Source organism: Symsagittifera roscoffensis, chromosome 7, assembly GCF_963678635.1.
Source record: "Symsagittifera roscoffensis chromosome 7, txSymRosc1.1, whole genome shotgun sequence".
Taxonomy (NCBI): domain Eukaryota; kingdom Metazoa; phylum Xenacoelomorpha; order Acoela; family Convolutidae; genus Symsagittifera; species Symsagittifera roscoffensis.
The window spans coordinates 21,878,607-21,902,049 of NC_087068.1; the positions used below are offsets into that span (position 1 = coordinate 21,878,607).

General features: G+C 39.1%; 1 protein-coding gene across 1 annotated transcript; it reads right to left on the bottom strand.

The window, feature by feature from the left end:
• Positions 1–2,415: 2,415 nt before the first annotated feature.
• Positions 2,416–13,140, bottom strand: LOC134851209 (synaptogyrin-2-like). The gene is made up of 4 exons (XM_063867191.1): positions 12,887–13,140; positions 11,587–11,858; positions 11,066–11,219; positions 2,416–3,075 (listed from the first exon to the last, which is right to left on the bottom strand). The coding sequence occupies exons 1-4, from the start codon at positions 13,122–13,124 to the stop codon at positions 3,041–3,043; spliced, it is 699 nt and encodes a 232-aa protein (XP_063723261.1). The 5' UTR covers positions 13,125–13,140; the 3' UTR covers positions 2,416–3,040.
• Positions 13,141–23,443: the final 10,303 nt, after the last annotated feature.

A 23,443-nucleotide genomic window follows, 5' to 3' on the forward strand; every position in this document is an offset into this window, starting at 1 on the left:
CACTATGCAACGTATAAAGCGAGCAATAAAAGTCAGTGCTTTTTTTATCCCATTTTTTTCCAGTTTTAAGCAGCTTTATCCCTCCCAATTTTTTCACTGATTTTCGAGTGAAAATAAAATAGCCAAGCTGAAAGGAAATACATTTTTACTGCCACGTCATTGGTTGATTTTTCTAATTGTCTTATTTTTTGTTTTCTGAAAAGGTTTTCGAAAAATCTATCCCTAATTTTATTACATAGGACCCTGGATTTGGGACCCATCCGTGTATGTATTCTTCTGGCTTTTTATTTTAATTTTAAAAATTCTAATTGCAAATTAGAAGAAATCTCTTTTTTTAGAGGCCTTTACCCACCCATAACATGATTTTTTTAAAGATGGCGAATCTTTCCACATTTTAGAAGAAAGTCTATACGGGGACTATTAATTGAGGGGACTATACGTTTTTTTCTCTCTTCTTATCTTTTTTTTCTGATGAGGAAACAACTGTTTTTTTTTTGGAAATTTTTCCCTTTTGCTTTCTATTCATGTCCGAGGGCGGGATATTATTCGAGAGGGAACTTACATAGATTTTCATACAAGAGTTATTGAGGAAAAAATAAAGTGATCAATAAGCTGATTTATTTGCTCTGAAGTTAGCTTTTTTGGGGATTTTTTACCTTTACCTTTAGCTTGAGGTCCTCTGTTGAAATTCGAGGGGAGGCTGACCTTTATTTCTCAATCCCCTAGAAGCTTTCTCTGTCCCCGTAATAAATACCCTAATCCTCCTTGTGGAGTGAGACACACTTGGGGGCATCATGTTCTAGTGAGAGGAAAGTTTAGAGAGGGAGATTTTGGTGTTTTATCAGCTATCTTTTTGGGATTTTTTTCACCCTCCTTCAGACCCTAGAATACCTATCCAGAACTTTCTCATTTAACGACTCAAATTAGAATTTCTAGAACGATTTAAGATTGGCGTTTTTTTAAAAACATGAACCCAACTTCAGAAAACTGGATCAATATGTAAGTTTTTATTCCGCTTAAAAAATAAATTCCACATTCGAAACTAGAAATCGTTCACGTTTTTTTTGCGCCATTGTGACGTTCGTATTTGGAGAGTCACTTTCAGCAGATGAATTTTCATTGAACTCAAAAAGTGCATTATATCTAAAAAAAAAAATCAGCAAGACCTATGTAAGTCTTCACTACGTTAATTACTCTTAATCAAAGCAGTAAATCAGCACTAGAGCTTTTATTTATGCATAACTTTTCATCTATTACTTTAAGAGCTCTTCATCTATCCTTCAATTTACGGAATCCGTATCTTCCATAAAACGAGCAGTGTTCTCTTAGCAAACTTCCTGCTGGCGATTTTTGTGACCGGGACATTGAAGTGGATAGCAAACACGAACCGAAGCTCACAAAATATGTATGAATCGAACAACTCTCAAATGCCAAAATCCAAACGCCATAAGAAACAACAGTGCGCAGGCCGCAATAAATCGCAATCAACATGACATTGGATTCCAAAATCTAGCATTTATGAGGTTATTCATTTTGAGAAACATACAGAAACAGAAGTCAACCTTGATTTCTGGTATCAGTCTAAGTGCATCAAAGTATCGATTGTCTACCTTCAAGATTTACACAGACTAGGCTACGATTTCCTGTTGAGATTTAATGCGTTGTGTCCCTTTGAGACAAAAAGATCAATTCGCACATTCAAAAGAAACAGAACTCAGTCAATTCGTTCTCTCCGTGTAGATTATACTACAAGGGAAATGCAGTACCATCTTCGTTTAGATGGTGAAAAACGCCCTGACATTGGCAGGTTACCGCTTATATCCGTTTTAGCCCCTTCTTAATCAACCCGCTTGAGGCCAAGATATTAGAGCGAGCGTATTTAGAGGGAAATCAAGCCAAGCAAGGAGGTATTTTTCATTTTCCCAACATAGACTTCTCTAGGTAGGTTAGTGATTGTAGCTATGGGACTATTAGGGCAGGATATTAAAAAGTAGCCCTTTTTGTTTGCAAAGTAATCTATACAGCAAAGTAATTACTACAGAAGTCAGCAGTGATATACGATTGAATTGCGAATCATCAGCATGCGAAACATGTGGAGGATTACGAAATGGGTTCGCAGTGGTTATAGAGTCCCTAAATTTAAAGCAACTATTTTAGAAACTCGGCTAAGGTAGTTCAGACGGGTGGTGGGGTATTTTAAATGGATTCGATTGCATAGATGGCACAATTGTAGCTTTTTTACTGCACTTCCAATACTCGGAATCAATTATGTAATAAACTGGCTCGAAAGCAAGGCCAGGTTGCACGTCTGGAATTGGCTTGAAAAAATCCCGCTTTCAACTTTATATTTCCAATTAAAAGGCATATAATTTCTTTTGATATCCAAGTAAGATAATCTTTCCTGTAAATCAAGCGACCAAAAATTGAAGCCTTCCAGAAAAATTGATTTTGTTTTAATTTATTTGCACATTTTGAAAGAATTGCACATTTGGATGATTGCATAATAATTGGACTATCAATTCCTATCAAGAATCTTTAGGGCAAGGCATCAAAAAATACTACACTACTAAACTTTACAAGTGATTTTGAAAAACAAGATATACACAAAGATAGAAATAGACTTTCTGGAAACATATAGAGGAATTTTCATTGCAGATACATATATAAATAGATAAAAACATTTCACATAGCTCTTATTTTGGTTTAGCTTGAACACCGAACTTCCAAAACATCGCCGATTGGTAAATTTTCTCTACACATGATGGAAGAAGTATTAAGTCTGATCAATGCTCAACCTACTCAAACGCGCATGAGACTAATTCTTCAGTTAACGAAAAAAGAAAACGTATAATTGAGAAGTATGATTGAGAAAAATCAGACTGTTAGGGTCAAAACTTAGCTGACTTCTAACTTTTTTGGTGTTCGCGAAAAAAAATCAGTTTAGTGGGCCCAATGAACCTCGGCATTTTCTTTCCCTGCTGCAAACTCACCAGATGTCATTTGTGAAGTATTCATCAAAGTGGCTGCTTTGGGCCGTGTTCTAGAAACCCTGACCTTGGTAAGCGTTTCCCCCACCTAAAAGAAATGATCAAATTAATAAATTTGAACTACCAGAAAACTCAACTAACAGGAACTTACTTAGTTCATGATTGGGACTTTGATTCAAACTGTTTTTGGATCTTGTTAACTATCCCCCCCTTTTGGACCTTGCTAACTATCCCCCCTCTCCTATGCATGTTTTATTTTTGACAACCATTTCTGTACAAAATATGCATTTCAAAAATGTCAATAATTGATTGGGTTTTCAATTTCGCGCGTTCGTATTTGTATTACTCACCCATTATATAATTCCTCCATAAAGAATTTCAATTAAATATATTATTTGAAAATTGTTTTAAACTATTGAAAATATGCCAGCCAAAGTTGAATTTCAGAAAATCGAAATAGGGGGGGGGATTTGTTAACAAGATCCTATTTTAAAAAAATGAGGCTGAAACAATTACATAGAATGAAGAAAAATCATGCTCAAATTAAATTCGTGACATTTGAGGCTTCATGAGCTGATAATGACTTGTGATAGGCCTAAATAGCAACAGCAGATCCAACGTTATATCCTAGACTGGCTCGAACATTGAGACAGCAAATTTTAAAATGCAAGTTTCTAGTCAAACGTACTTAAAACAAATCTAGTAGGCTAAAAAAAATTTTGTTCAATGTGGAACACATAAATAATCATCCTTTTAATGCAGGCCATCTATTGACTCAGTGCCATCCTATCTAGGAGTATGCTATTGTTCATTAAGGAAAGAAAACTTAGTTTGAGACAGCAAAATTTTCTCAATGAATTTTTTTTCAGAAAGAGGCAAAGCCGAGCATTGCAAGCTAAGGTGATAAAAATTAAGACACAAACAACTAGGTCCAAAAAATGCCTGAAAAAATTAAATTTACAAAAATTTCATGTCTGTCTTTAATACCGTTCAATTTGAAGAAGACATGCCAAGGAACACAGTCATCAGCGTTGAATAAGCAGTCAGAATCATTTACCAAGCCGCAATTAAGCCAAAAACATTGAGTAGACGCCTGTTGAACAGAACACTAATATGTTGATTAAAAAATGTTTGCTATAACTTAACGCTCAAAGGAAGCAATATAAGGTTGCCGATTATCATAAAAAAGAACCAAGCCGATTATCATAAAAAACCACAACCATTCAAGCAAAAACTCAAAGAACGCCCTCCAGTTACAGTAAAATTGCTCGAATCGGAAAGAAAAATCATACTCTGGAACCAACAGTCCGACAATTCAATTTTTTCTAGAAACAATTTCCTTCTACGACGGTAGGATCCCAAGTTATAGGACTAGGAAATTATTGAAGTTATTAGGGCTTGGAAGTTATTGAAGTTTCGTTAAAACAATGAAAGTCAATTTCTTACAGATTTTCAAAAGTTGCTTAATGGAAATAAGTAACGTTCCTGGTTACAGGTGCACATGTTCTCGCAGGTTATATTGACACGATACGAGGATCATGATGAGTTTGAAATTAGCTCACATTATTGCGGCAACGTGCTTTTTGAGCATTAAACGACAACTAGATTCTCGTCAGATTACCAATTGCAACTTTGAACATTTGATGACGCTATTAAAATAATTTGATGATAATCTCAATCTAAGTTTTTTTCAGGAAGTTAAGTTCAAAAAAATTGAGTCAAATTAACAAAGAATTAATCTAGTTTGAAGCAACCGGCTGGATTCCAACCAGCACAAATAGATTCTGTGACTTGAAACAATAGGTAATCAAATCAAGATTTCCGATAATAAATAAATTTAAAAATCAATCATCAACTTATTCTTAGATAGCATTGCCGCCAAAAAAGTTGAGCCCTAATAATTTTCTCTGCTACATTCCTAAAAAAACTACATTTGAGGACCAAGCTGAAGTCAGCTAAATTATTTTTTAAATGTTGAGATTTCATTTATTAGCTGGAATTTGATCAACCCGTTGTCAATAATTGCGGTATCTAGCATGAGCCGCAGATTTGTTTTCCTGTTACAGCATCAAATATTCTCATGCAGATCCTATTTAAATTTCCATGTTATACTTACATCGCAACAGGAATGAACCTTTGATCCTGGTATGCAGCGCCACATTGCAACGCTTTCTTTTCAAATCATAAATCAAATTTCCTTGAAAGATAAAACATCTGAAAAAAGGAATAAAAGGCAACCAAAAGCAATAAAGAAAACGCAATTTTCTTTTCAACACTAATAAAAAATGCCTTTTTCTTGTCAGCAGCAATTAGACACCGAGAAAAAAATGAAATTCAGATTTAGATGAAAGAATTGCCCCGAAAATGTAGATCTACTCTGTGGTTCCCTAAACTTCACGTGCAGTTTCCTAACTCAGTCTGAGTCCCAAATAAGTGATAGCAGTTTTTCTCGAAGCAGACACTATTTTTTCCATTTTTCGGGAACCCGAATGACAACTAATAGAACTCAACTATAAAAACACTCCTAGCCCTCGAACTATTTTCCAGTTGCCTAAAATCGGGCGAAAAACTACATCCTACGACATAGTTCCTTGCAAGTTTTCATAATGTTGTTTAAATTTACATTAATCGAATTTACTTACACCGACAAACAAAAGTGACAGCAGATAGGATGGGAAAATTGTTAAATTGTAAGTTAATTGGGATACTTCCCACCAATAGTGCGTTCCATCCCACCTAGAGAGATGAAAAGGAACTATGGATTAGCTGTGTTTTCTCCGCCTATTTTTTGACTACCTCTAAGAAAGCTCGCAGTGGACCAAGAGTAGTATTATATAAGAGACCTGATGCACGTGATTGGGATTCCAGAATAGTTACCAAAAAGCATAGACAGTGCCGAGAAACTGTCTCAATTTTTTAAATATTTGATACAAATGATTTCACAGTCTAGAAACTTGAGATTGAATTGCCAAATAAATTTCACTACTTCAGCTATTTTGAATCAGTTTTTTTGGCTCATTAATCAATTAATCTACTCTCACAAACTAAAACAAACAACAAATTTATTTTAAAAAAATATATATTAGTTTTCGTTAATCATTATTCAAAAGGTTGGAACTTTCTGCGTTATTTACACAGCAAACTGTTATAGTTGTCTCTTTGCTTGCTGTTTACTCGTCCAGTTGAAAACAGACAACAGAATGTTGGAACAAGGCCAATGACTTGAAGGAAACCGAAAAAAAAGATTTTTTAAAAACTATTATGCATAACTTTACATCTATCACCTTAAGAGCTCTTCAAATTTAAGGAATCCATAAAAGTCAACATTTCTTTCATAAAACTATCCGACTTCAATAAAACTGGATCAATCATTATTTTTGACAAAAAAAAATAGATAAAACTGGGTCATCAATTTTTGTTGTCAAAATTTTTGAACTATTGAGTTTTAAAGCTCGAGAACGCCCAACCTGAAACGCATAAAAGCATCAAAATCTATTTTTCTTTTTTAAGCGACGAAAAATAAAATGACCAGGGCGATATAAATTACGCTAAACTTCATAAACGAAAAAGGAACTTATTCAAAACAGTTGATTCATTTACAAATTACAGAGCGAATTTCAACACAGAAGCGAAGCAGATCTTCGCACCACTTGCAATACAACTAACATAGCTTGACAAACTAGCACACCGAAAATGAGACGAACGCCGCTCAACCGAAAAAAAAGTATTCAAATTGTCGAGAAAAATTTATCTACCAAAATTTCTAAATCTGTCTTGAACCAAAATTGACTTTATTCTAAAAAACAGGTCAAATAAGAAAATTACATTTGCATTTTAACAAAGTGGTATTAGCGCCGAGAAGTTGTTAAGCAAAAAAAACGGTTTAAAAAAATTCAAAACATTCAAAAATATTGTCGCACCCCCCCCCCCATAAGACTCACACGCACAGTAAACTTGTTTCGTTCATTTAACGATGCAATATGATGCCACTAAACCAATTAATTATACACCAAAAGGAATTTTTAAGCCGAATAAACGAAAAAAAAAACGATTTATACCAAAAAAGAGTTGGTAAATTTAAAAACAAACGAAAAACATAGCCAACAGAGAGTTGGACAGTAGAGAAAAAAGTCAATGAACGCAAAAAAAAACATAAAAAATGTTCAAATAAATTTCAAATTTCAAAGAGAAAAAATGGCCTTTGAGCTCTTTGACCTTCTAGAAAAATTTATGATTCACACTTTTTTGACGAAATTACCCAATTTTATTAAACTGGATCAATAGATAAAGTATTGTTTTTGCAGGAAAACCAGATAAAAAATTCCATTTTCGAATTGACACCTGCTCAAAATATACCTCGCTTATTTGACACAGAGGCAAAACGGAGCTTCGCACCACTTGCGATACAACGCAAACATAAAAAAACATAAGTCGAAAAAAAATTTTAAAGTAGAAAAAAAACTAGGTGAACCAAAATTTTCTTAAGTCGTAAATCAATGAATTTGCTATACTGATGCGGCACGAAACATGCTATTTCAAGAATTGATCTTTGCCCAAAACCTTAGTTGTTTTTCTACTAAAATAAATAAGAAGAGTAAAAAATTGAGATGAATAATTTTACCAAAAACAAAACATTTCTCTTGCAAAAAACAAGGCGCCACTGCTTCTGCAGGACCCATTATAACAACCGCTTCTTTCAGTTGAACTTTTCATTTCAGATTTGATTTTAATATGACTTTTTTAATTTGATTTTAGAGTAATTTTAAGAACACACATTCAAAAAATTTCCAAAACAACGGTCAAAAGTTCTACAAAACGGTCAAATGACTTTCACAATCCTTGACCTTTTCCCGCGAAGAGAAGGATAAGGCCGCTTAAGCAGAGAAGATTCCCAAAACCGAGTTTCTCGATTGAACACAACCTAAAAATTGGCCCAGTTATAAAGCCGGTTATAAAGACGGGCTTTCAAAAACCTGTTGTTTCGATTAAACCTATGACATAAGATTTGGCAGGATAGTTAGCGAGAAAAGACCATAAAACGGTGAACTAAAAAAAATTTGGCTCGTAATTTCGACTAGACCCAAAGTCTCATATTTGGAATGGTAGTTCTCGAGAAATAACAAAACTTAAAAAACGGTCAAAAAATAAACCTTTCCGAGGGCCATAACTTTTGGTGTCAAAAAAATTTGGGAGTAATAAAAAAGCTTCCCATGACCAGTTCTTTGAATTGAACCCAAAATCTCAAATATGGCAGGGTAAATTTGAAAAATATTCAAAAAATTGAGAAAACGGTCAAAAATCAAAAAATTAACTATTCCGAGGGCCATAACTTTGTGTAAAACCTTAGATAGCCGCTGATGCAGGCAGCTTTTAAAACCAGTCTATTCATTGAAACCAAAAAGCAGATTTGAGTGGGGTATGAAAAAAAAAATATTGGTCAAATATTCAACCAAATAAGAAATTTCAACAAGTCAAATATACAACCAATATGAAAAGTGCGGAGGGGAGTTTTCAAGTTGTGTCTCCCTTGAAACGACCCAAAACTAGGGAATTAAGCCAATCAAGAACAGGCCGAAACAATTAGAGCCGATAAATTTTTTGAGCGAAACAAAAAACAACAAAGGAAATACGAAGTCACGGTAAGTAAATTTACAAATTGTAGGAGTAACTAAAACAATAAAAGCAACATTAAAGAAAATGCGCGCAAAAAAAACGGTTTCAACATGTGACAACTAAGCCGACAACAGATAAGCAGACAAATAATTTGCCGACAATTTTATTGAAACAGAACATTTCCCGTATAAAAAACAACAGGTCCTGTCATTTTCGAGCCCAGGCCCTTGGCTGTCCCCCCAGGCATATTCGTTGCCTCGAGGCTAAAACGGCCAGGAACGAATAAAGGTTTGGAATCGTTATGAACCAAGATACAAGTGGTTCAATTGATTCTGTTCAAGTTGTTAACCGAAGAAAAAGTCGATATTCCAGTTTGATAACGCTTGTTATTCGCAAGCGTAAGAAAATGATTCAGTGATTTTGTTGGACAAATTGTTTGGAAGAATATGTCCATGATTCGAATTAATAACGCTTGGTGATCGCGCGCATAATAATCGCATACGTTATAATTCAGAGCACAAAGAATCAAGGAAAAAATCAAAAAAATTCAAGTAACACTTTTTATAGGGAAAATTAATTATTTTTTTTCAAAAAGAATAAAACTAATACTCCGTAAACATCTTGTAACTCAAAAACATCCACCAATGCAGCTTCGAAAATGGCATTCAGAAATATTGCAGAAAGCTGAACATTCAGAAAGAGCCCGAGCTACGGCAACTAATCCGACATAAATAAACAGACAGACCAGTCCGACAAAGCAGAAAACTTCCTCGTTGAAAAAAAAAAGGTCCCGGCTGGACTCGAATCCCAAGCCTTTGTCGTCTCAAGTAGGTGTGTCACCTCTATGCCAGATGTGCCAGGTGGTTGATTGATTTCAAATTTAATATACAGGAAGATGAAGCATCTGCAAAATCTTGTGAACAAAGTCGTTTACGGGAAAATGGATACTAGGCTTTTTCCCGTAAACAGCTCCATTCACAAGATGTCGCATATGCTTCATAAATTTTGATGAAAATCGCAAGGGTTATTACAATCGAAGTTGACTAAAAGAAAAGGAAACTCCTTGCATTGAAATGTAACTGACAAAAACTCGCAATCAAGGTTAGTCGGACAATTCAAGTTTTCCCAAAAAAAAACATTCAATTCATACATATCGGAAAAAAACAAGGCTCGACCAGGATTCAAACTCCAGACCTTAGGACCCAAAAGCACGCGCGCTTTCCCACAAGACCAGTTAAAAAGGACAGAATTGTTTCATGATAAAGCTAGCTCAATTTCTTACAGATTTGTTGAAAAGGTTGTTAAAGCCGATTTCCACACTTCAGCGACTATTCAGAGTGAACAAGTCAGATCGAATTCTTATCATAGTAAAGGGCCGACTGGCACATACTCCCCGATCTGCAGAGAAGACTCGTCTTGTCAATAGCAAGAAAACTTAACGCCATCAACAAAAAGTAAATCAACGTAGAAGCAGCCCTTGTAAGCAAGTCTCCGAAAAAATGAGCCCGATCATTAAAAAAAACAAGATGAATCGAAATTTCAGTAGAAGAGCAAGTTACTTAAAATATGGTAAATAAGTCTCCATCCCTAAAAACACTATTTGATTCAAAAAAAATTTATCGAAAACAGCTATGCACCTGAACATAATTAAACATAAACCACATGCTGCAGACCATTACTGACCTCAAGATGATTGAAAACGTACAGCATCCAGCAACATGCAACATGATCGATCGCATATTCAATCAAGCTTACAAAAATAATTTGCTGAAAAATTTCACCATTATCACTCTCCATCGCGAACTTAACAAGCGTTTATTCTACAAAATAATAATGACAATGCTAATCTGAATGGGAACAGAAAAGTGAAAGAACGAGATTTCAAAAAAAAACATGGAACATTTTTTCAGCGAAACATTCGGATTTAAGACTTAAACTCAAAACATAGCTATCAGAATGTTGTAAAACTCTAAAAAGAACAAGGAAACCGAAAAATAATAATTAAAAACTTTTCGACTTTCGAAAAAAAAATTATGTATCAAATTAAAGCTCTTTGAACTCAGGATCATATTATGGATGACAGTTTTATGATAAAATTAACTTACTTAAAGAAAACTGGATCATGGGTAAATTTTTCAGTCCACTGGGAAATCTTAAAACTAAAATCCACTTCCGAAATTAGAAGTCGTTCACGTTTTCCGCTTTAGTAATAGGAGCGCGCAATTAACCTTATTTTTAACCTATTTAAATTGAACTCAAAAATTGCATATATGTCTAAGTTCATTACTATGCATGAATGCACTTGAGTAGTTATTAGTGCATTTTAAGACTTTTTCCTTTGTTCTTTTACGCGTATTAACTACCATTTTGAACTGATCACAGCAATCACCTTTGGTTTATAATCCTGATTACTGTACTGTTTATTACTGTTTCGCATGCTTCTTCTACATTAATTATTAACAAACCGAAGCTCTGGTTGTGGTAAGCTGCTTCCTGTCCTAAATCTGGGTAGTAGCCATCCGCAGGTCCCCCACCTATGTCCTCGAAGCCCTGAGAGGGACTGAACTCTGCAGACACTCCCTCCTTGAACCGTCTGAATGCCAGGTACGTTAGAATTCCCTGTATCAAAACAGATTGGTTCAAAACGGAGTACCTCTGATTAGATCATTTACGTTTGAGCAAGAAATACATGCGTAAGAAAGAACCACGTCGTTTTTGTTGCTAGATTGTCTGTTAATAGTTTGTTTATACATATAGCTTATTATCCCTCATCTGATGATAAATTAGGGTAGATTTTGGATGTCTTTGATTTCGGTGGGGGTGTATGGCTTTGATCAAAGCCAAGGTTTTCTCGAAGACCTAAAAAAAACCCTAGATTTTCTCTTGTAACAAAAGTTCTTCAACTCTCACACAAATTTGTCTAAGTAAGGGGGACATTTGAGCTAATTGAATAGCCAGTTAATATTTGATCGATTGATCAACTAACCCACGGAGGAATAGAGAAGAAGGAGAAGGCGATGGCCGCCTTGATGTCGCCGGCATCTTCATAATCTTTGCCTTTCGGAGTCAATCGACCGACCGAGGTCTTTCTCCACGCATCACACAAGTAGCAGAAGGTTACGAACCACATGAAGGTCCAGATTCCGGAAAAAACTAAGTCTGACAGGACTGCGTACTTTCTATGTTTAATGTTGGAGAAGTGATCAAACAACGCGTCTACCACTAGGAACACTATGCAGGCTAGAAATGCTATCACTCCTATAAAAACATCATAAGAGTAGGCTTACAGCAGTGAGAGTTAAATATTTCCTGCACAGCCAACAGAGTAGGAAAAGTATCAATGAACTCAAGGACAGCAACAAAAAATGAAAATTTTGATCTTCAAAGAACAAAAATTTTAATTTGAAGCTCATTCATTATCAAGAATATTATATGATCTAAACTTTTCCCAAAAAAAAAACTAACCCAATGTGGAAATACTGGATCAATTCCGCTGGGAAATCTTGAAAAAAATCCCCTTTCTGAATCTTCTTTCATTTGCTCCGTTAGCTCTTTTGTTGTTGGAAAGCCCAATCTGCCTAGTAGTTAGCAAATGGATTTGAAGTAATCTTAGGACAAATTCAAATCAAACCGCAAAAAAGATACAATCTAATGTGAACAATTATTTTACTTTTTTTCTGAAAAAAAAAAACATTCGACCTAAATAAGTGTCTTCATTTCGTTCATTGGCACTTAACATCAGGGCTTGGTAAAAGTCAATTGGTGACCAATTAATTGCAATTAATTGGATACAATTAATTGACTTCTTTGTTTTTCCAATTTTTGACAATTGACAAAATCCGCCAATTAATTGAAGGTTTGCTAACTTTGAAATTTATATGATTTTGTCTTAGAAATGTAAAGCTATTATTGATTTACAGTGTACAAAGAAATCAGCGGACAGTGTTTATCAAGATGAACGATATTTGAGGCCAACTTCCAACATGGCAGAAAGATTTTTCAAAGCGGGATTTGCTTTTGGTGACTTACGACAGAGTATTTTGCCGATGAACCTTGAAATGCAGCTGTTTCTGAATGTTAACAATCAATTTTGGTCGAAAACTGACGTTGCTAAAGCTATGAATGAGAGCCAATTAATTGCAATTAATTGATAATTGACAAAGCTTGAGCAAACAATTCAATTAATTGACAATCTTTTCAGGTAATTGACTTTTTGTCTACCAATTGACTTTTACCAACCCCTGCGTAACATTATGCTTTACTTTTTCACAATAGATAAAACTTACCAATTGCTACTGAAAAACGACACGCATTGTCGTCAGCGTTCATTTGGCAAACAGCGTCACCAGTGTAATCTTTTTCATCGGTCAAAACTAGCCATGCACCTGTTGAGATACAAGCGAAAACAACTATTGAGAATAGCCAGCACACAACTCGAGTAATAACTTGAGGTTTTTTGATAAAACTCATTGGATCGAAAGCTCCCCCAGCCATACCGGCACCATAAGCTCCTGGCGAGGACATGACGCAAACCAGGTTGATATCTGAAATTATAACCTCGCAGTTTTTTAAGTAATCAACAATTGTACACTCCCACGGCTTTAAATTAATTCTACATCAGGGACGTAATAATTACTGAAATACGTCTTTAAAAATGTCATGAACAACGTAGTGATCTATACTCTTGTATAGATCTTGATAAATTTTTTGATTTTTTTCAGGAAAAAATCTTAAAATTTGTTTTTCATGCTCAAATTAGATTTTTCGCGGGCCTTTTGATTTCTTTTTAAATTCCGTTCACTTCTTTCGTTGAAAGGAAGACAAACTCCACTATCGAACAGAAAAACTGTAATGGTCACGAAAAACGTCATCGAATTCTAGTTGGGAAAGCGCATTTTGATTTCCCAGCGGAATAAAAAAATTATATTTGATCCAGTTTTCTAAAACTGGGTTAATTATATCAAAAAAAATTCTATCATTAATTGTTCTGGAATTTCAAAGGGCCTCACAGTCATATATTTTTGTCTTTGAAATTCAAAAGTTTATTTTTTTCATAAACAAACCAGTATTTTTTCTTCATTTTTCTGTGTTCATGACTCTTTTCCAACAATCTGTTGGCTATGTTCAAAAATTTGACACATCACTTCACAAAATAAGGTAAAAACGGTCTGGTTTAGAGCTATGGTCCCGAAGTTTTTGATGAACCCATGGCTCGTTACGAAACATGATGCCGCTAAAACAATTGCTTCACGCGGATGAAACCAAAAAATTCTTAAAAATTCAATCATCAAATAAATTGATGATTGACTAATATCACAACTTTGATTTTTTTACTCCCTAAATTACTGGCAGAAGTTAAACGGACCATACTTCAAAACGAGGTTTTTATCGGCACTAAAATCCTGAACGAGTACCGACAAAACAACGCTCAAAGTAATTTGCTATTATCTAATTCAGGTCTAAATTGATCGTCGAGTCAGATTTTGTTCGAAGTGGACACTTTTCTCTGAAATTTTTTTTTCTTTTCAAGGTAATCAGAAGGTCAGAAGTATCATAGTAACCGAGGTTACAGTCAGGAGTCCCTTCATCACGTATTCCAGTCAAAATTCTTGGAATTTTCTAGATATGGAAGTGATATCTCCATTGGTAGATAAGAGTTTTGGTAGTTAAGAGTTTTACTATTGTTTTTGTTCAGCAGATAAAAATCATAATCTACATCGCAGATGGATCAATCCTTTCCCTCAACTCCTAGCTTCTCATAATCTGAAAACAAATTTAGATGTCATTAATTTGATTCAGGACATGACCAGAAGCTACAAGTTCATAAAAACAGAGTTACAGTTTCCTCCCGAGAACCCTCCGGATTCTGGAATACTGGCAAATAACAGTCATATTTCTTCCCGGAAGACTGGACACGTCGACCCAATACCCTTCCTGATTCTCGGGATTCCTGTTGTAACGATTGTAGCCAGTTTGATAAAAATTAGGTATATCACCATGCAGGGGCAAATTTTAAAGTAGTAGTAACAAATTTTAAAAAATAAAAACTTGAAAAATAAATTGAAAATGAAATTTTCAGAGACTATTTTCAGGAGCTGTTGTTTAGATTTCAGGTGTCCAATATCTGCCGGGTTATATCGACTGATAATAACATCCGTGCTTTTCAACGTCTGTAACATTCGCCCGGAAGATACATATCAACGGAAGACAAAACTAAGTCTTAAGACGACTGGCTAACGTCTAAACAGAGCTTTGCATGCTTTTCACCGTCTCTACCAAGCCAGTACTTTTCGGTGGTCTTTCTAACATCGGGTCGACAAAAACGTTACTGCTTTCGGCTTCGGTCAAAACACTCAAATTAACTAGATTACATGCAGAAACAGTGAGCTCATGGCTGGGTCTCAGTATCCCCAGACCACGAGGTCACTCCTAAAAACAGGGCTACTACTTATTATATTACGATTGTTTTTGTTCAGTAGATAAAAATCATCATCTCCATCGAAGATGGATCAACCCTTTCCCCCAACTCCTAGCTTCTCATCCTTATCAAAAATGAATCTAGATGTTAATTAAATTCAAATCAGGACATGACAGGAAGCTAAAAGTTTATGTAACAGGATAAAAGTTTCAGTTCCTTTACCCCTCCGGATTGACAAATCTGCTGGATCAAGCTTACTAATCCTGATTTCTTCTTAATCCGGAAGGCCGTCTTTCACCCTTCACCGTTGTTCGCAACGGCCTTGCAACTATTGTAGCGGCACAATAGTTGCAACTTGGAGTGTTCTCTGTTACTCTGTAACTCGTTTTCGTTTTCCAATCTCGATTTCGTAGTTGTTGTTAGCGCAGCTAATGTTGTTCTGTTTTTCTTTCTTGTTTTAGCCAAAATGGCCGTTTCTGACGTTTCTCAGAAATATGACGTCATAATTCGAATTTTTGAAATTTTAAAATACCAGAATATTCCAGCCCTCACCGTCTGGCCAATCGTTCCAATAACGTTCTTAGTTCTTAATAATCACCAATCCGGAAGGCTCGCTGCTAAAAATTCGGATTCTGCAGAGATTGCATTTTTCACATTCTGGTCGAATGTCACATACTCCCCGGACACTCCGGTCAATGTCCTCATTGAATCACGCAATATTCGTAAAATGGTCACAGTGTCATCGAACAGAATTTACAAAATGCACGAAACTACTTTTATCCACGTCACATCGACTCACTGCAGAATATAAATGGCATCATACTACATCACTATAGCCTTCAAATTCCCTCATTAATCTGCACATTGAGGATATGACTTAAGATAAAACATATTTTCTGACTTCCAATGTCAATGTCCCGATTAAAACTTTTTCTCTTAGATTTAAAAGGTGTTGGCTTGCAGGACAGTCCTGCCAACCAACAAGCTAAAATTATCCTACTACGCTTTTCCCTTCGGAAATCTTGCTTGTTATTGTCCTGAATAATAAAACTAAGAAACTCTGTGGCTAGAAAGAACAATGAAACAATCTCCCTCTTCGAGAGATTACTCAAGCCTTCCATGTCACCACAAAGTGATCAGTTCTCCTAGCTGATTAAAAACAGTCATGCAGGCTGGAATATTTAAATATACTCCTTCACTTAAGCCTTCCTACATAAATAGTAAGTGAGAGTCTCTAAAGCCACTTCAACTAAAATTAAATTGCAAATCTATAAATGCAAATCTCAAAACTCAACTTAATGTTTCAGTTTTCAATTACAACTTGGTTGCTTGGTTTCTCACTTGAGTTTTTCACACACATAAACTCGTCCTGGAAATTCTTTTCACCGCGGTAGTCACTGCATTCCGATGACTCACGAGAGCTCGCTTTCAAAGCTCCTGCTCCAATGTCCAGCTGATATTCACTGTACACCCTGCCGTGCTTCGACATATGCTTTTTCGCATACTCGTACAACCATGCAGTCATGTTAGCTCTGAACCATGGCATCAATCGTTTTCTTGCCCATATCTTCTTCACTTCCATCGGAATGTTTAGAACTTTGCACATTGTCTCAAAAAGATCTAAATCTTTTAGACAATCTAATTTCCGCAACTGTTCTCTCGTCGGTGCCTCCTGTTTGTTATTTTCTCTCACATGAGCTTCCAGCCATTGTATCGCCATCATAACTCCCACTATCACTATCGTTACGGGCTGTGATGAATCTGGTAAACCCATGGAGAGCAGCTCTCCAGAGTCCCAGATCAACATCAGATTACTACGCTTGGGATACCAGTAGGTCTGCAGCAAGCAGTGGCAAGGAAACTCGTCATGCGTCAACATGATGCTCCTCCAATTACGTTTTCCCTTTCGCTGAGTTACCAGTTTTCATCGATATTTCTGAATCCACCTTCGTCTTTCCAACTCTCCTCGGCATCACTCTGCTGCCTAACTTCATTTTAATCGCATTGATTTTATCAATCACCATTTTTGATCGTATCGTCCCTCTCCTGGTTCTTGACAGATACACCACCTCTCCTTCATCGTCCTGCGGTGTCATCTTGATGGGAGAATTCGCTTCACTCTCATCAGTGGCTGAGTCGATCAACAACTCACTCAGTCTCCCTTCACACTCATCAAGCTTGTCAAGGACTTCTCTCATCAAGGGTTGGTTGAGACCCGTTTTTAGAATAGACTGGGTCCCATAGCTTTGAACCACGGTCCAGACTTCTTCCATAAACGCCACTCTGTCCAGCTTGCATCCCGTCCTACTCTCGTGGTCTCGGTGATGTACTTCCCATTCTTCTTCGGGCAGCGTTCCCAAGAAAGGTACTCTGGCTGAGGCCTCTATTCTTCTCCTCCGAGGTGATTCCATGAGGATTCTCTGGTCGTTATTTCTTGAATTGCCAGGAGAGCTGCTCTCCGGCAAATTCCGTTTCATTTCCATAAAGGCTGACGGAGGCTCCAGTGTCGAGATGCCTTCATCCGCTGGCTCAGTCGTTTCCAACGTATCTGCATTGTTCTCAAGATCACTGAAGATATTGAAATCCAGGCTGGATGTTCCTCCTGTCGATGCCCTGTCGTCTTCCCCACCAGCTTGATCTTGTTGCATGGGTTCTTCGGTTTGACGGCTTCCACCCTGTCCGTCATTTCCTTCAGACTTATCCTTGTTCGAGCTCGATGGTCCTTGTTCGTCATTGTCGGCTTCTTCCTGGAATCTCGGTATGAGCAATACACCGGCCGATTTATCTTCCTCTTCTCCATGGACCACTTTGATTTCTTCGCAGCCGAAGGGTGCTAGGAAAGTTCTCGTCTGCAATATTCCTCCCACTTTCATCTCCTTTTTCACACTGGTCAGGATTAATGAGGCTTCAGGCAATTCGGTCCTGCCTCTCATCCTCATCGGAGCTAAGCCTAATTCTTTCCATTCCTCATCAAATCTTCCAGACTTGGGAGTTGCGGCGTTGCTTATTCGCCTTCTCGTCGCTTGATCCGTGTATGCGAATCGTGTGTACTGTAACACGGCGGCATTTCTCCCTACAAAGTATGGATCCATCGTTCTCACGAAATTCCCTACTCTCCTTTCATTGGCTTTGAATGCTCCCAATCTAGGAGTCTGTACCACGGAGACTGCTCCGAGCAACATCCTTCTTATCAGAGGGAATTCAGAGATTGCCTCCGGCAGCTTCTTGTAATCGCCCAGTCCTTCGTCTCTTCTCTCACTTTGTGATATGCTGCAGTGAGACGAGGCACTCTGGTTATTTCACCATTCGTTTTATCATAGGGTCTCAGATTCCAAAGCTTCGGAAACACTTCAATGTGTCCTCTTTCTACTTCTCCCATGCGATCACGAAAGTGATCGTCAAAATTGATGACTGTCATCTCTGGCTCTGATATTTCCGTAAACAACAGATCTTCACTCATGAGCTCCCGCAATGTGTGCTGCTCACACCAGCTCAGTGTACTACCGTCCACTGCTGATATGAGGTTCAGGTACAGCACCGACCTCCTAAATGCTTTCACTTTAACGTCAGGGAACGCAAACGTGACTGCTGGTCCATAGATCACCGTCACAAACTCCGTGACTCCTCTGATCAGCGCCAAGGGATCGGTTCTCATAGCCAAGCTCAGATCGGTTAACAGCGGCATGCCTCCAACATGTCGTCTAACATCTTCCTCTCTTTCAATCGTCTCGTCTTCTCCCGTTGCAAAGCGATTTTGTTGTAAGAGATACACGATAAGAGTGTGTCTCAGGTCTCTTATCTTGTTCCACGAGTCCGTGGATTTCTTCATATCCAAGTTCCTCACTCTCTCTCTCATCTGCCCTGGACAACGTGTCAGTTTCATCAGTCCTCCCAAGTTTCCGTGGGTAATTGCAATCAATGTCAGAAGTCCATCTAGCCGCAGGTTCTGAATTCCATCGGTGAGCAGCATCGCCGGTCCTTTCACGAAACTCTCCGCTCCGAATGTCACGAATAAGGGTATTAATTCCACTATCGATACTCTCACCACTGCTTGGAGGAATTCCTTTATCAAATAGTGCGAGACTTTCGGATAGACTTTTGCCAAGAAGGACGCGGTCCATCCGGCTCCCAACCCTTCTAGCATGCTGTCTGTCCTTTCAAAGCCCTCCTGTCCTTTCATTTCCTGGGTCCAGAAGGTTTCCAGAGTAATCTGACACATTCTGTTTACAAACTCAGCAGTCTTTTCTCCGGCATTTTCCGCCAGGTTCACCTCCTTCAACAAGTAGGCATGCATCTTCGTGATCATCACGCGGCCTTGCTCAAAAGCATCTGCACCCAATGCCGCTACTCTAGGGTTCAGGTGTAGCCACTGGTTGGCTTCCGGTTTGGTTCTCAGAATCATCGCCTCCAGATGAGCTCTTGTCTCCAGTGAATTTTTCCTTCTTGTGTCTTCACCTGCCACTTCCATTGCTCGGAACCATAAGTCGTTGGACATTGCCGCGATCACTCGATGGTCGTCGTCTATTCCCGGTTTCAGTTTGAGTTGTCGACTGAAATTGGACAGTTCCAACCCCAGCACTTCGTCCAACACTAACATGTGTAGCGCGTGGTCCTTGAATCTTCTCATCGCGTTTGAGATATCTGACCATACTGCAGGCAGTTCAGCCTTAAGTGGCCTCAGGTTCTCCATTTCTATCAGGCGATTCGGGGCTGATATGATCACATCATATTTTCCTTCCGAGAGCAAGGCCACAATTGCATACACGAATTTCAGTCCATCCGGGAGATGTGCATATCCCGGAGACGACGCGAATTTTACTCTCAATGCCACTTTACTGAATGAACCCTCCTTCGTTGCATCCACCACTTCACCCATCGACTCAAGGATGTCTTTTATCGCTGGCCATACTGCGTTTTCTGCTGCTGTTGTAGGATCTCTGAGTCTGCTCAGAAAACCTCTACTGTGTAGATGGTCATTGATGCCAGCAAACACAATCGTAATTGGATTCATGTCCGTCTGCCTTTGTACCCCTATAGCCAAAGATACTGATTGCAGTAGGTCCAGGTCGACCGCTGCCAACATTATGACGTCCGGCCAAAACAAAGACTTGGAAGTGTACACGAACTCTGAATTCGCTACTACCATAATCTTGGCCTTCCTCATCTCTGCTTTGTCATAGGCGGCGAAGATGGTTTCATCTTTCTTTATCGCTGTCAACCCGCCATATCTCTGGGCATCACCATCTTGGTTCACTAGTTTTGGGTACACTCTTTCCTTCACATGACCAGGTGGTGTCGTCAGCTGCCTGAATATCTTCACGTGTTGTCCAATCGGCGCTCTCGTCGTCAGGAATCTTCCTGGTCTCTCTTCACGATTCCCCTCATCATGGTTCAACCTCACATCTTGCAACGGTCTCGCATTCACTGGTCCCATCGTGTTGTTAGAGGGCAGTCCCTCCAAGTCAGCAAATCTCAAGGCCGTCGTGGAGCTGAAATTTATGCTAGCGGCTATCAACCAGTCTATGCCGGTTATCGAGTACAATCTGCTGACGGATAGCATCGCTCCATTCAGCATCCTCCTTGCATCTTCGATGAAGCTTACTCTCTGGAGATCCAGCTTCATTAGTTCGTCTTTGTATATATGCCAGGGAGACGGTATGGGTCTCGACCACATCAATGAGCCTCTGCTCGGTCTCTCCTCTCGACTGGTACTCGTCGTCTCCGATCTAGTATCCGATCTAGATGTGCCTGCTGTCTCTTCGATTGGGTTGACAGGTCCTATTCTTCTCCTAGGATGAATAGTCCTCCTCATCGGTGCCTCTCCCAATCGATCCTGTACGTCTGTTCTTCGACCTGGTTCGCTGGAGCTTTGTTGCCTGTAGTTCGTGACGGCCGGGACCGTACCCAAGCGTGTTTCCAAGCTAGGAGGCACAAAGGTGGTAATCACCGCGTCACTCACTGTTCCTTCTTCCTTCAGCACTCCTGTGTCAAAGAGTTCTGCTTCCAGCTCGTCCAACCGCTCTTGGAAGACTCGATTCAACCAAGCTTGTCCTTCAATACTGTCGAAGTGGATGCCATCCGTGGTCAGTCTGGCCTGATCCATGGCTCTCAACTCATGTTCGATGTCCATGAGGATCATTCTTCAGGCATTTCGACTTGCTAGGTTCCTCAAGATGTTGTTCCATCTTACGACTCCCTCGTTGTGCCTTCTTCCTGAGGCTGTCAGGCTTCTCGTATTCATTGGCACAGTGCAAACGGTCAGTACCGCGCAATTGAATTTCTGCCAGAGGGTAGTAAACAAACACACCATCATTGACTCCCATAGTGCTTCCTGCTCGTCTGAACCTCTGGAGATGTCATTCGTCCCAACTAAGATCATCACATTGGGAATCCTCTCTGGATTCATCAGTTCCACCATCCGATATAACTGGGCTATCGTCGCTCCTCCAAAGGCCATCACCGTGGTGACCCACGAGGTCCTCAAATTCGACAGCACTCTGACCAAGCTGTCTCCCAATATCAGATGAGATGTCCCGAGTGGTGGTTGCTGCAGGTTTACAGCCAGGCTCCAGGTAGCTCGATTGAAGCAGGCCCTCGGATCTGTCTCCGGAACTCCCGTGAAATTATATTTCAATTGATTATTCTTCTGCACGTCTATTATGCGAGACACTTTCTTCGCTGGCATCTTTCGTACTTTCCTCTCTGGGATTCTCGAGCTCCCCATGAGTGGTGTCACGTTACTTATCCCTTGTCTGATCACGGTCTGGGAGAGTTGTACTCTGCCCGTATCGTCAATCGTTCCATAGGGTGCAGTCACCCCGGAACCTGGCGCATTCTTGTTAGCGACCAGTCGTCCAGCTGTCTCTATCAGTTTCCTCACTGTCTGTTCTACGACGGGGTCACCTAAGGTGTCACTAGGATCCGGGATCGTTACTCGATTTGTCTCTACTGGAGGTCGTGTCTCCGTTGTTTGACTCATTTCTCAGAGCTCCATCGGGGACTGCCCACGAGGAATATCCCTTGCAGGTATCACTTTCTCCACGGCTGTTGTCAACGCCATCTGCTCCGATCGCTCTTTGTATTCCTGCCTCAAGCGCTCAATCTCTTGACCCTGCTTTTTGTTGCAGTCTTCAAACAACTTTCTCCACATGTCCCGATCTTCCTCCATCTGGAGCATGCTTCTGGTCATCTCGTCCTGCTCCTTCTTTGTATTTTTCAGCTCATCGTTTATCTCGTCCAGACCTTGCATGGTTTGGCTCGTCTGAACTTCCTGTCCTACTTTCGCCCTTTTTGGTGGCACAGCTGCTCTCAGTGGTGAACCAGACGAGGTCGCCTCGCTGTTCATCTCCCGATGCATTCTCGTCAGCCCAGGTTTGGGCTTGGAGGGCATTGGCATCTCACCTGGTTGGTAAGTCCTAGAACTTCCCAATCCAGGCTCATTCGCCAAGTCACTCCCTGAGAGAGCCCCGTTTCTCCACCTCATCACTCTCATGTTCAGGCGGTCTAGTACTCCTCTTTCTCCATATGCTGCCATCAACAGGACTTCCGTGGGGCGGTCCCCACGGTTGTCGTGCCCCAAGATGTTGATCAGGGCGGTCAGCAACATGACTACCTCTGGGTCCTCCAGAGCGAAGTCTCGATCGATCAGCCGACGATAGATCGCATCTATCATCGGTCCTACATATGCCTCTGCCAGGTCCATCAATTCATCCAAGTTGAAGTTGTCCATTCTATTCTTTCAAGTTTGATTTGATTCGATTCGATATTTGACTCAAGTGAGTTATTAAATGATCAATCAGGATTTAGAAAAGAAGTCACAAAAATCACACTTGTCTGTTTCACCTTAACATATATCGTTAAAATTTGCTTAAAAACAGTTCAGATAAAAAAGATATTTATCCTAAAATTTATTAAAATCAATTGGTTTCTAAAATTTTGGAATTCGACCTAAGATTGGACAGTCCAAACTTTGGATCTATTCCCAAGATCGTCATTTAGTTGTTCATGGTCACTAACCCCTACTTACCCATGATCTTAATAACCTAACATATAACATAACATAACATAACACACATATCACATTTTACATACAACTTAGTCTTTGGCCTAACACTCTCTCGCACATCACTAAGCCTATACTTAAGTAATATTTCTTATGTAGATATACTTGTATGTTCGTATCAGAGAATATCACGTGTACAAGCGCGTACAATTCCCGAGGATGCAGTCTTCCTCTGTTTGGATCGTACACTGGAAGCGAGAGCTCCTTCACGTCCATTTCGACAAGGAAGTCCCTCAGCCTCGTCAAAGACAAGACTAGGTTCTCTGGGTCCACGTGCTGCTTCTCCGTCGCCCTCGTTACCAAGAAGCACAAGTATTTTCCCGGTATCTGCGACGCCGCCGGAGGTAAGGCTGCTACGCCCCC

Bases quoted from the DNA above. Each gene is read 5' to 3' on its own strand.
- LOC134851209 (XM_063867191.1), bottom strand. From the start codon at position 13,124: ATGTCCTCGCCAGGAGCTTATGGTGCCGGTATGGCTGGGGGAGCTTTC. The intron at 11,859-12,886 runs GTAAGTTTTATC...ATGTTTTTATAG, and splicing joins TCGTTTTTCAGTAGCAATTG to GAGTGATAGCATTTCTAGCC. The intron at 3,076-11,065 runs GTTTGTTAATAA...CATTTCTTTTAG, and splicing joins TTACCACAACCAGAGCTTCG to GTGGGGGAAACGCTTACCAA.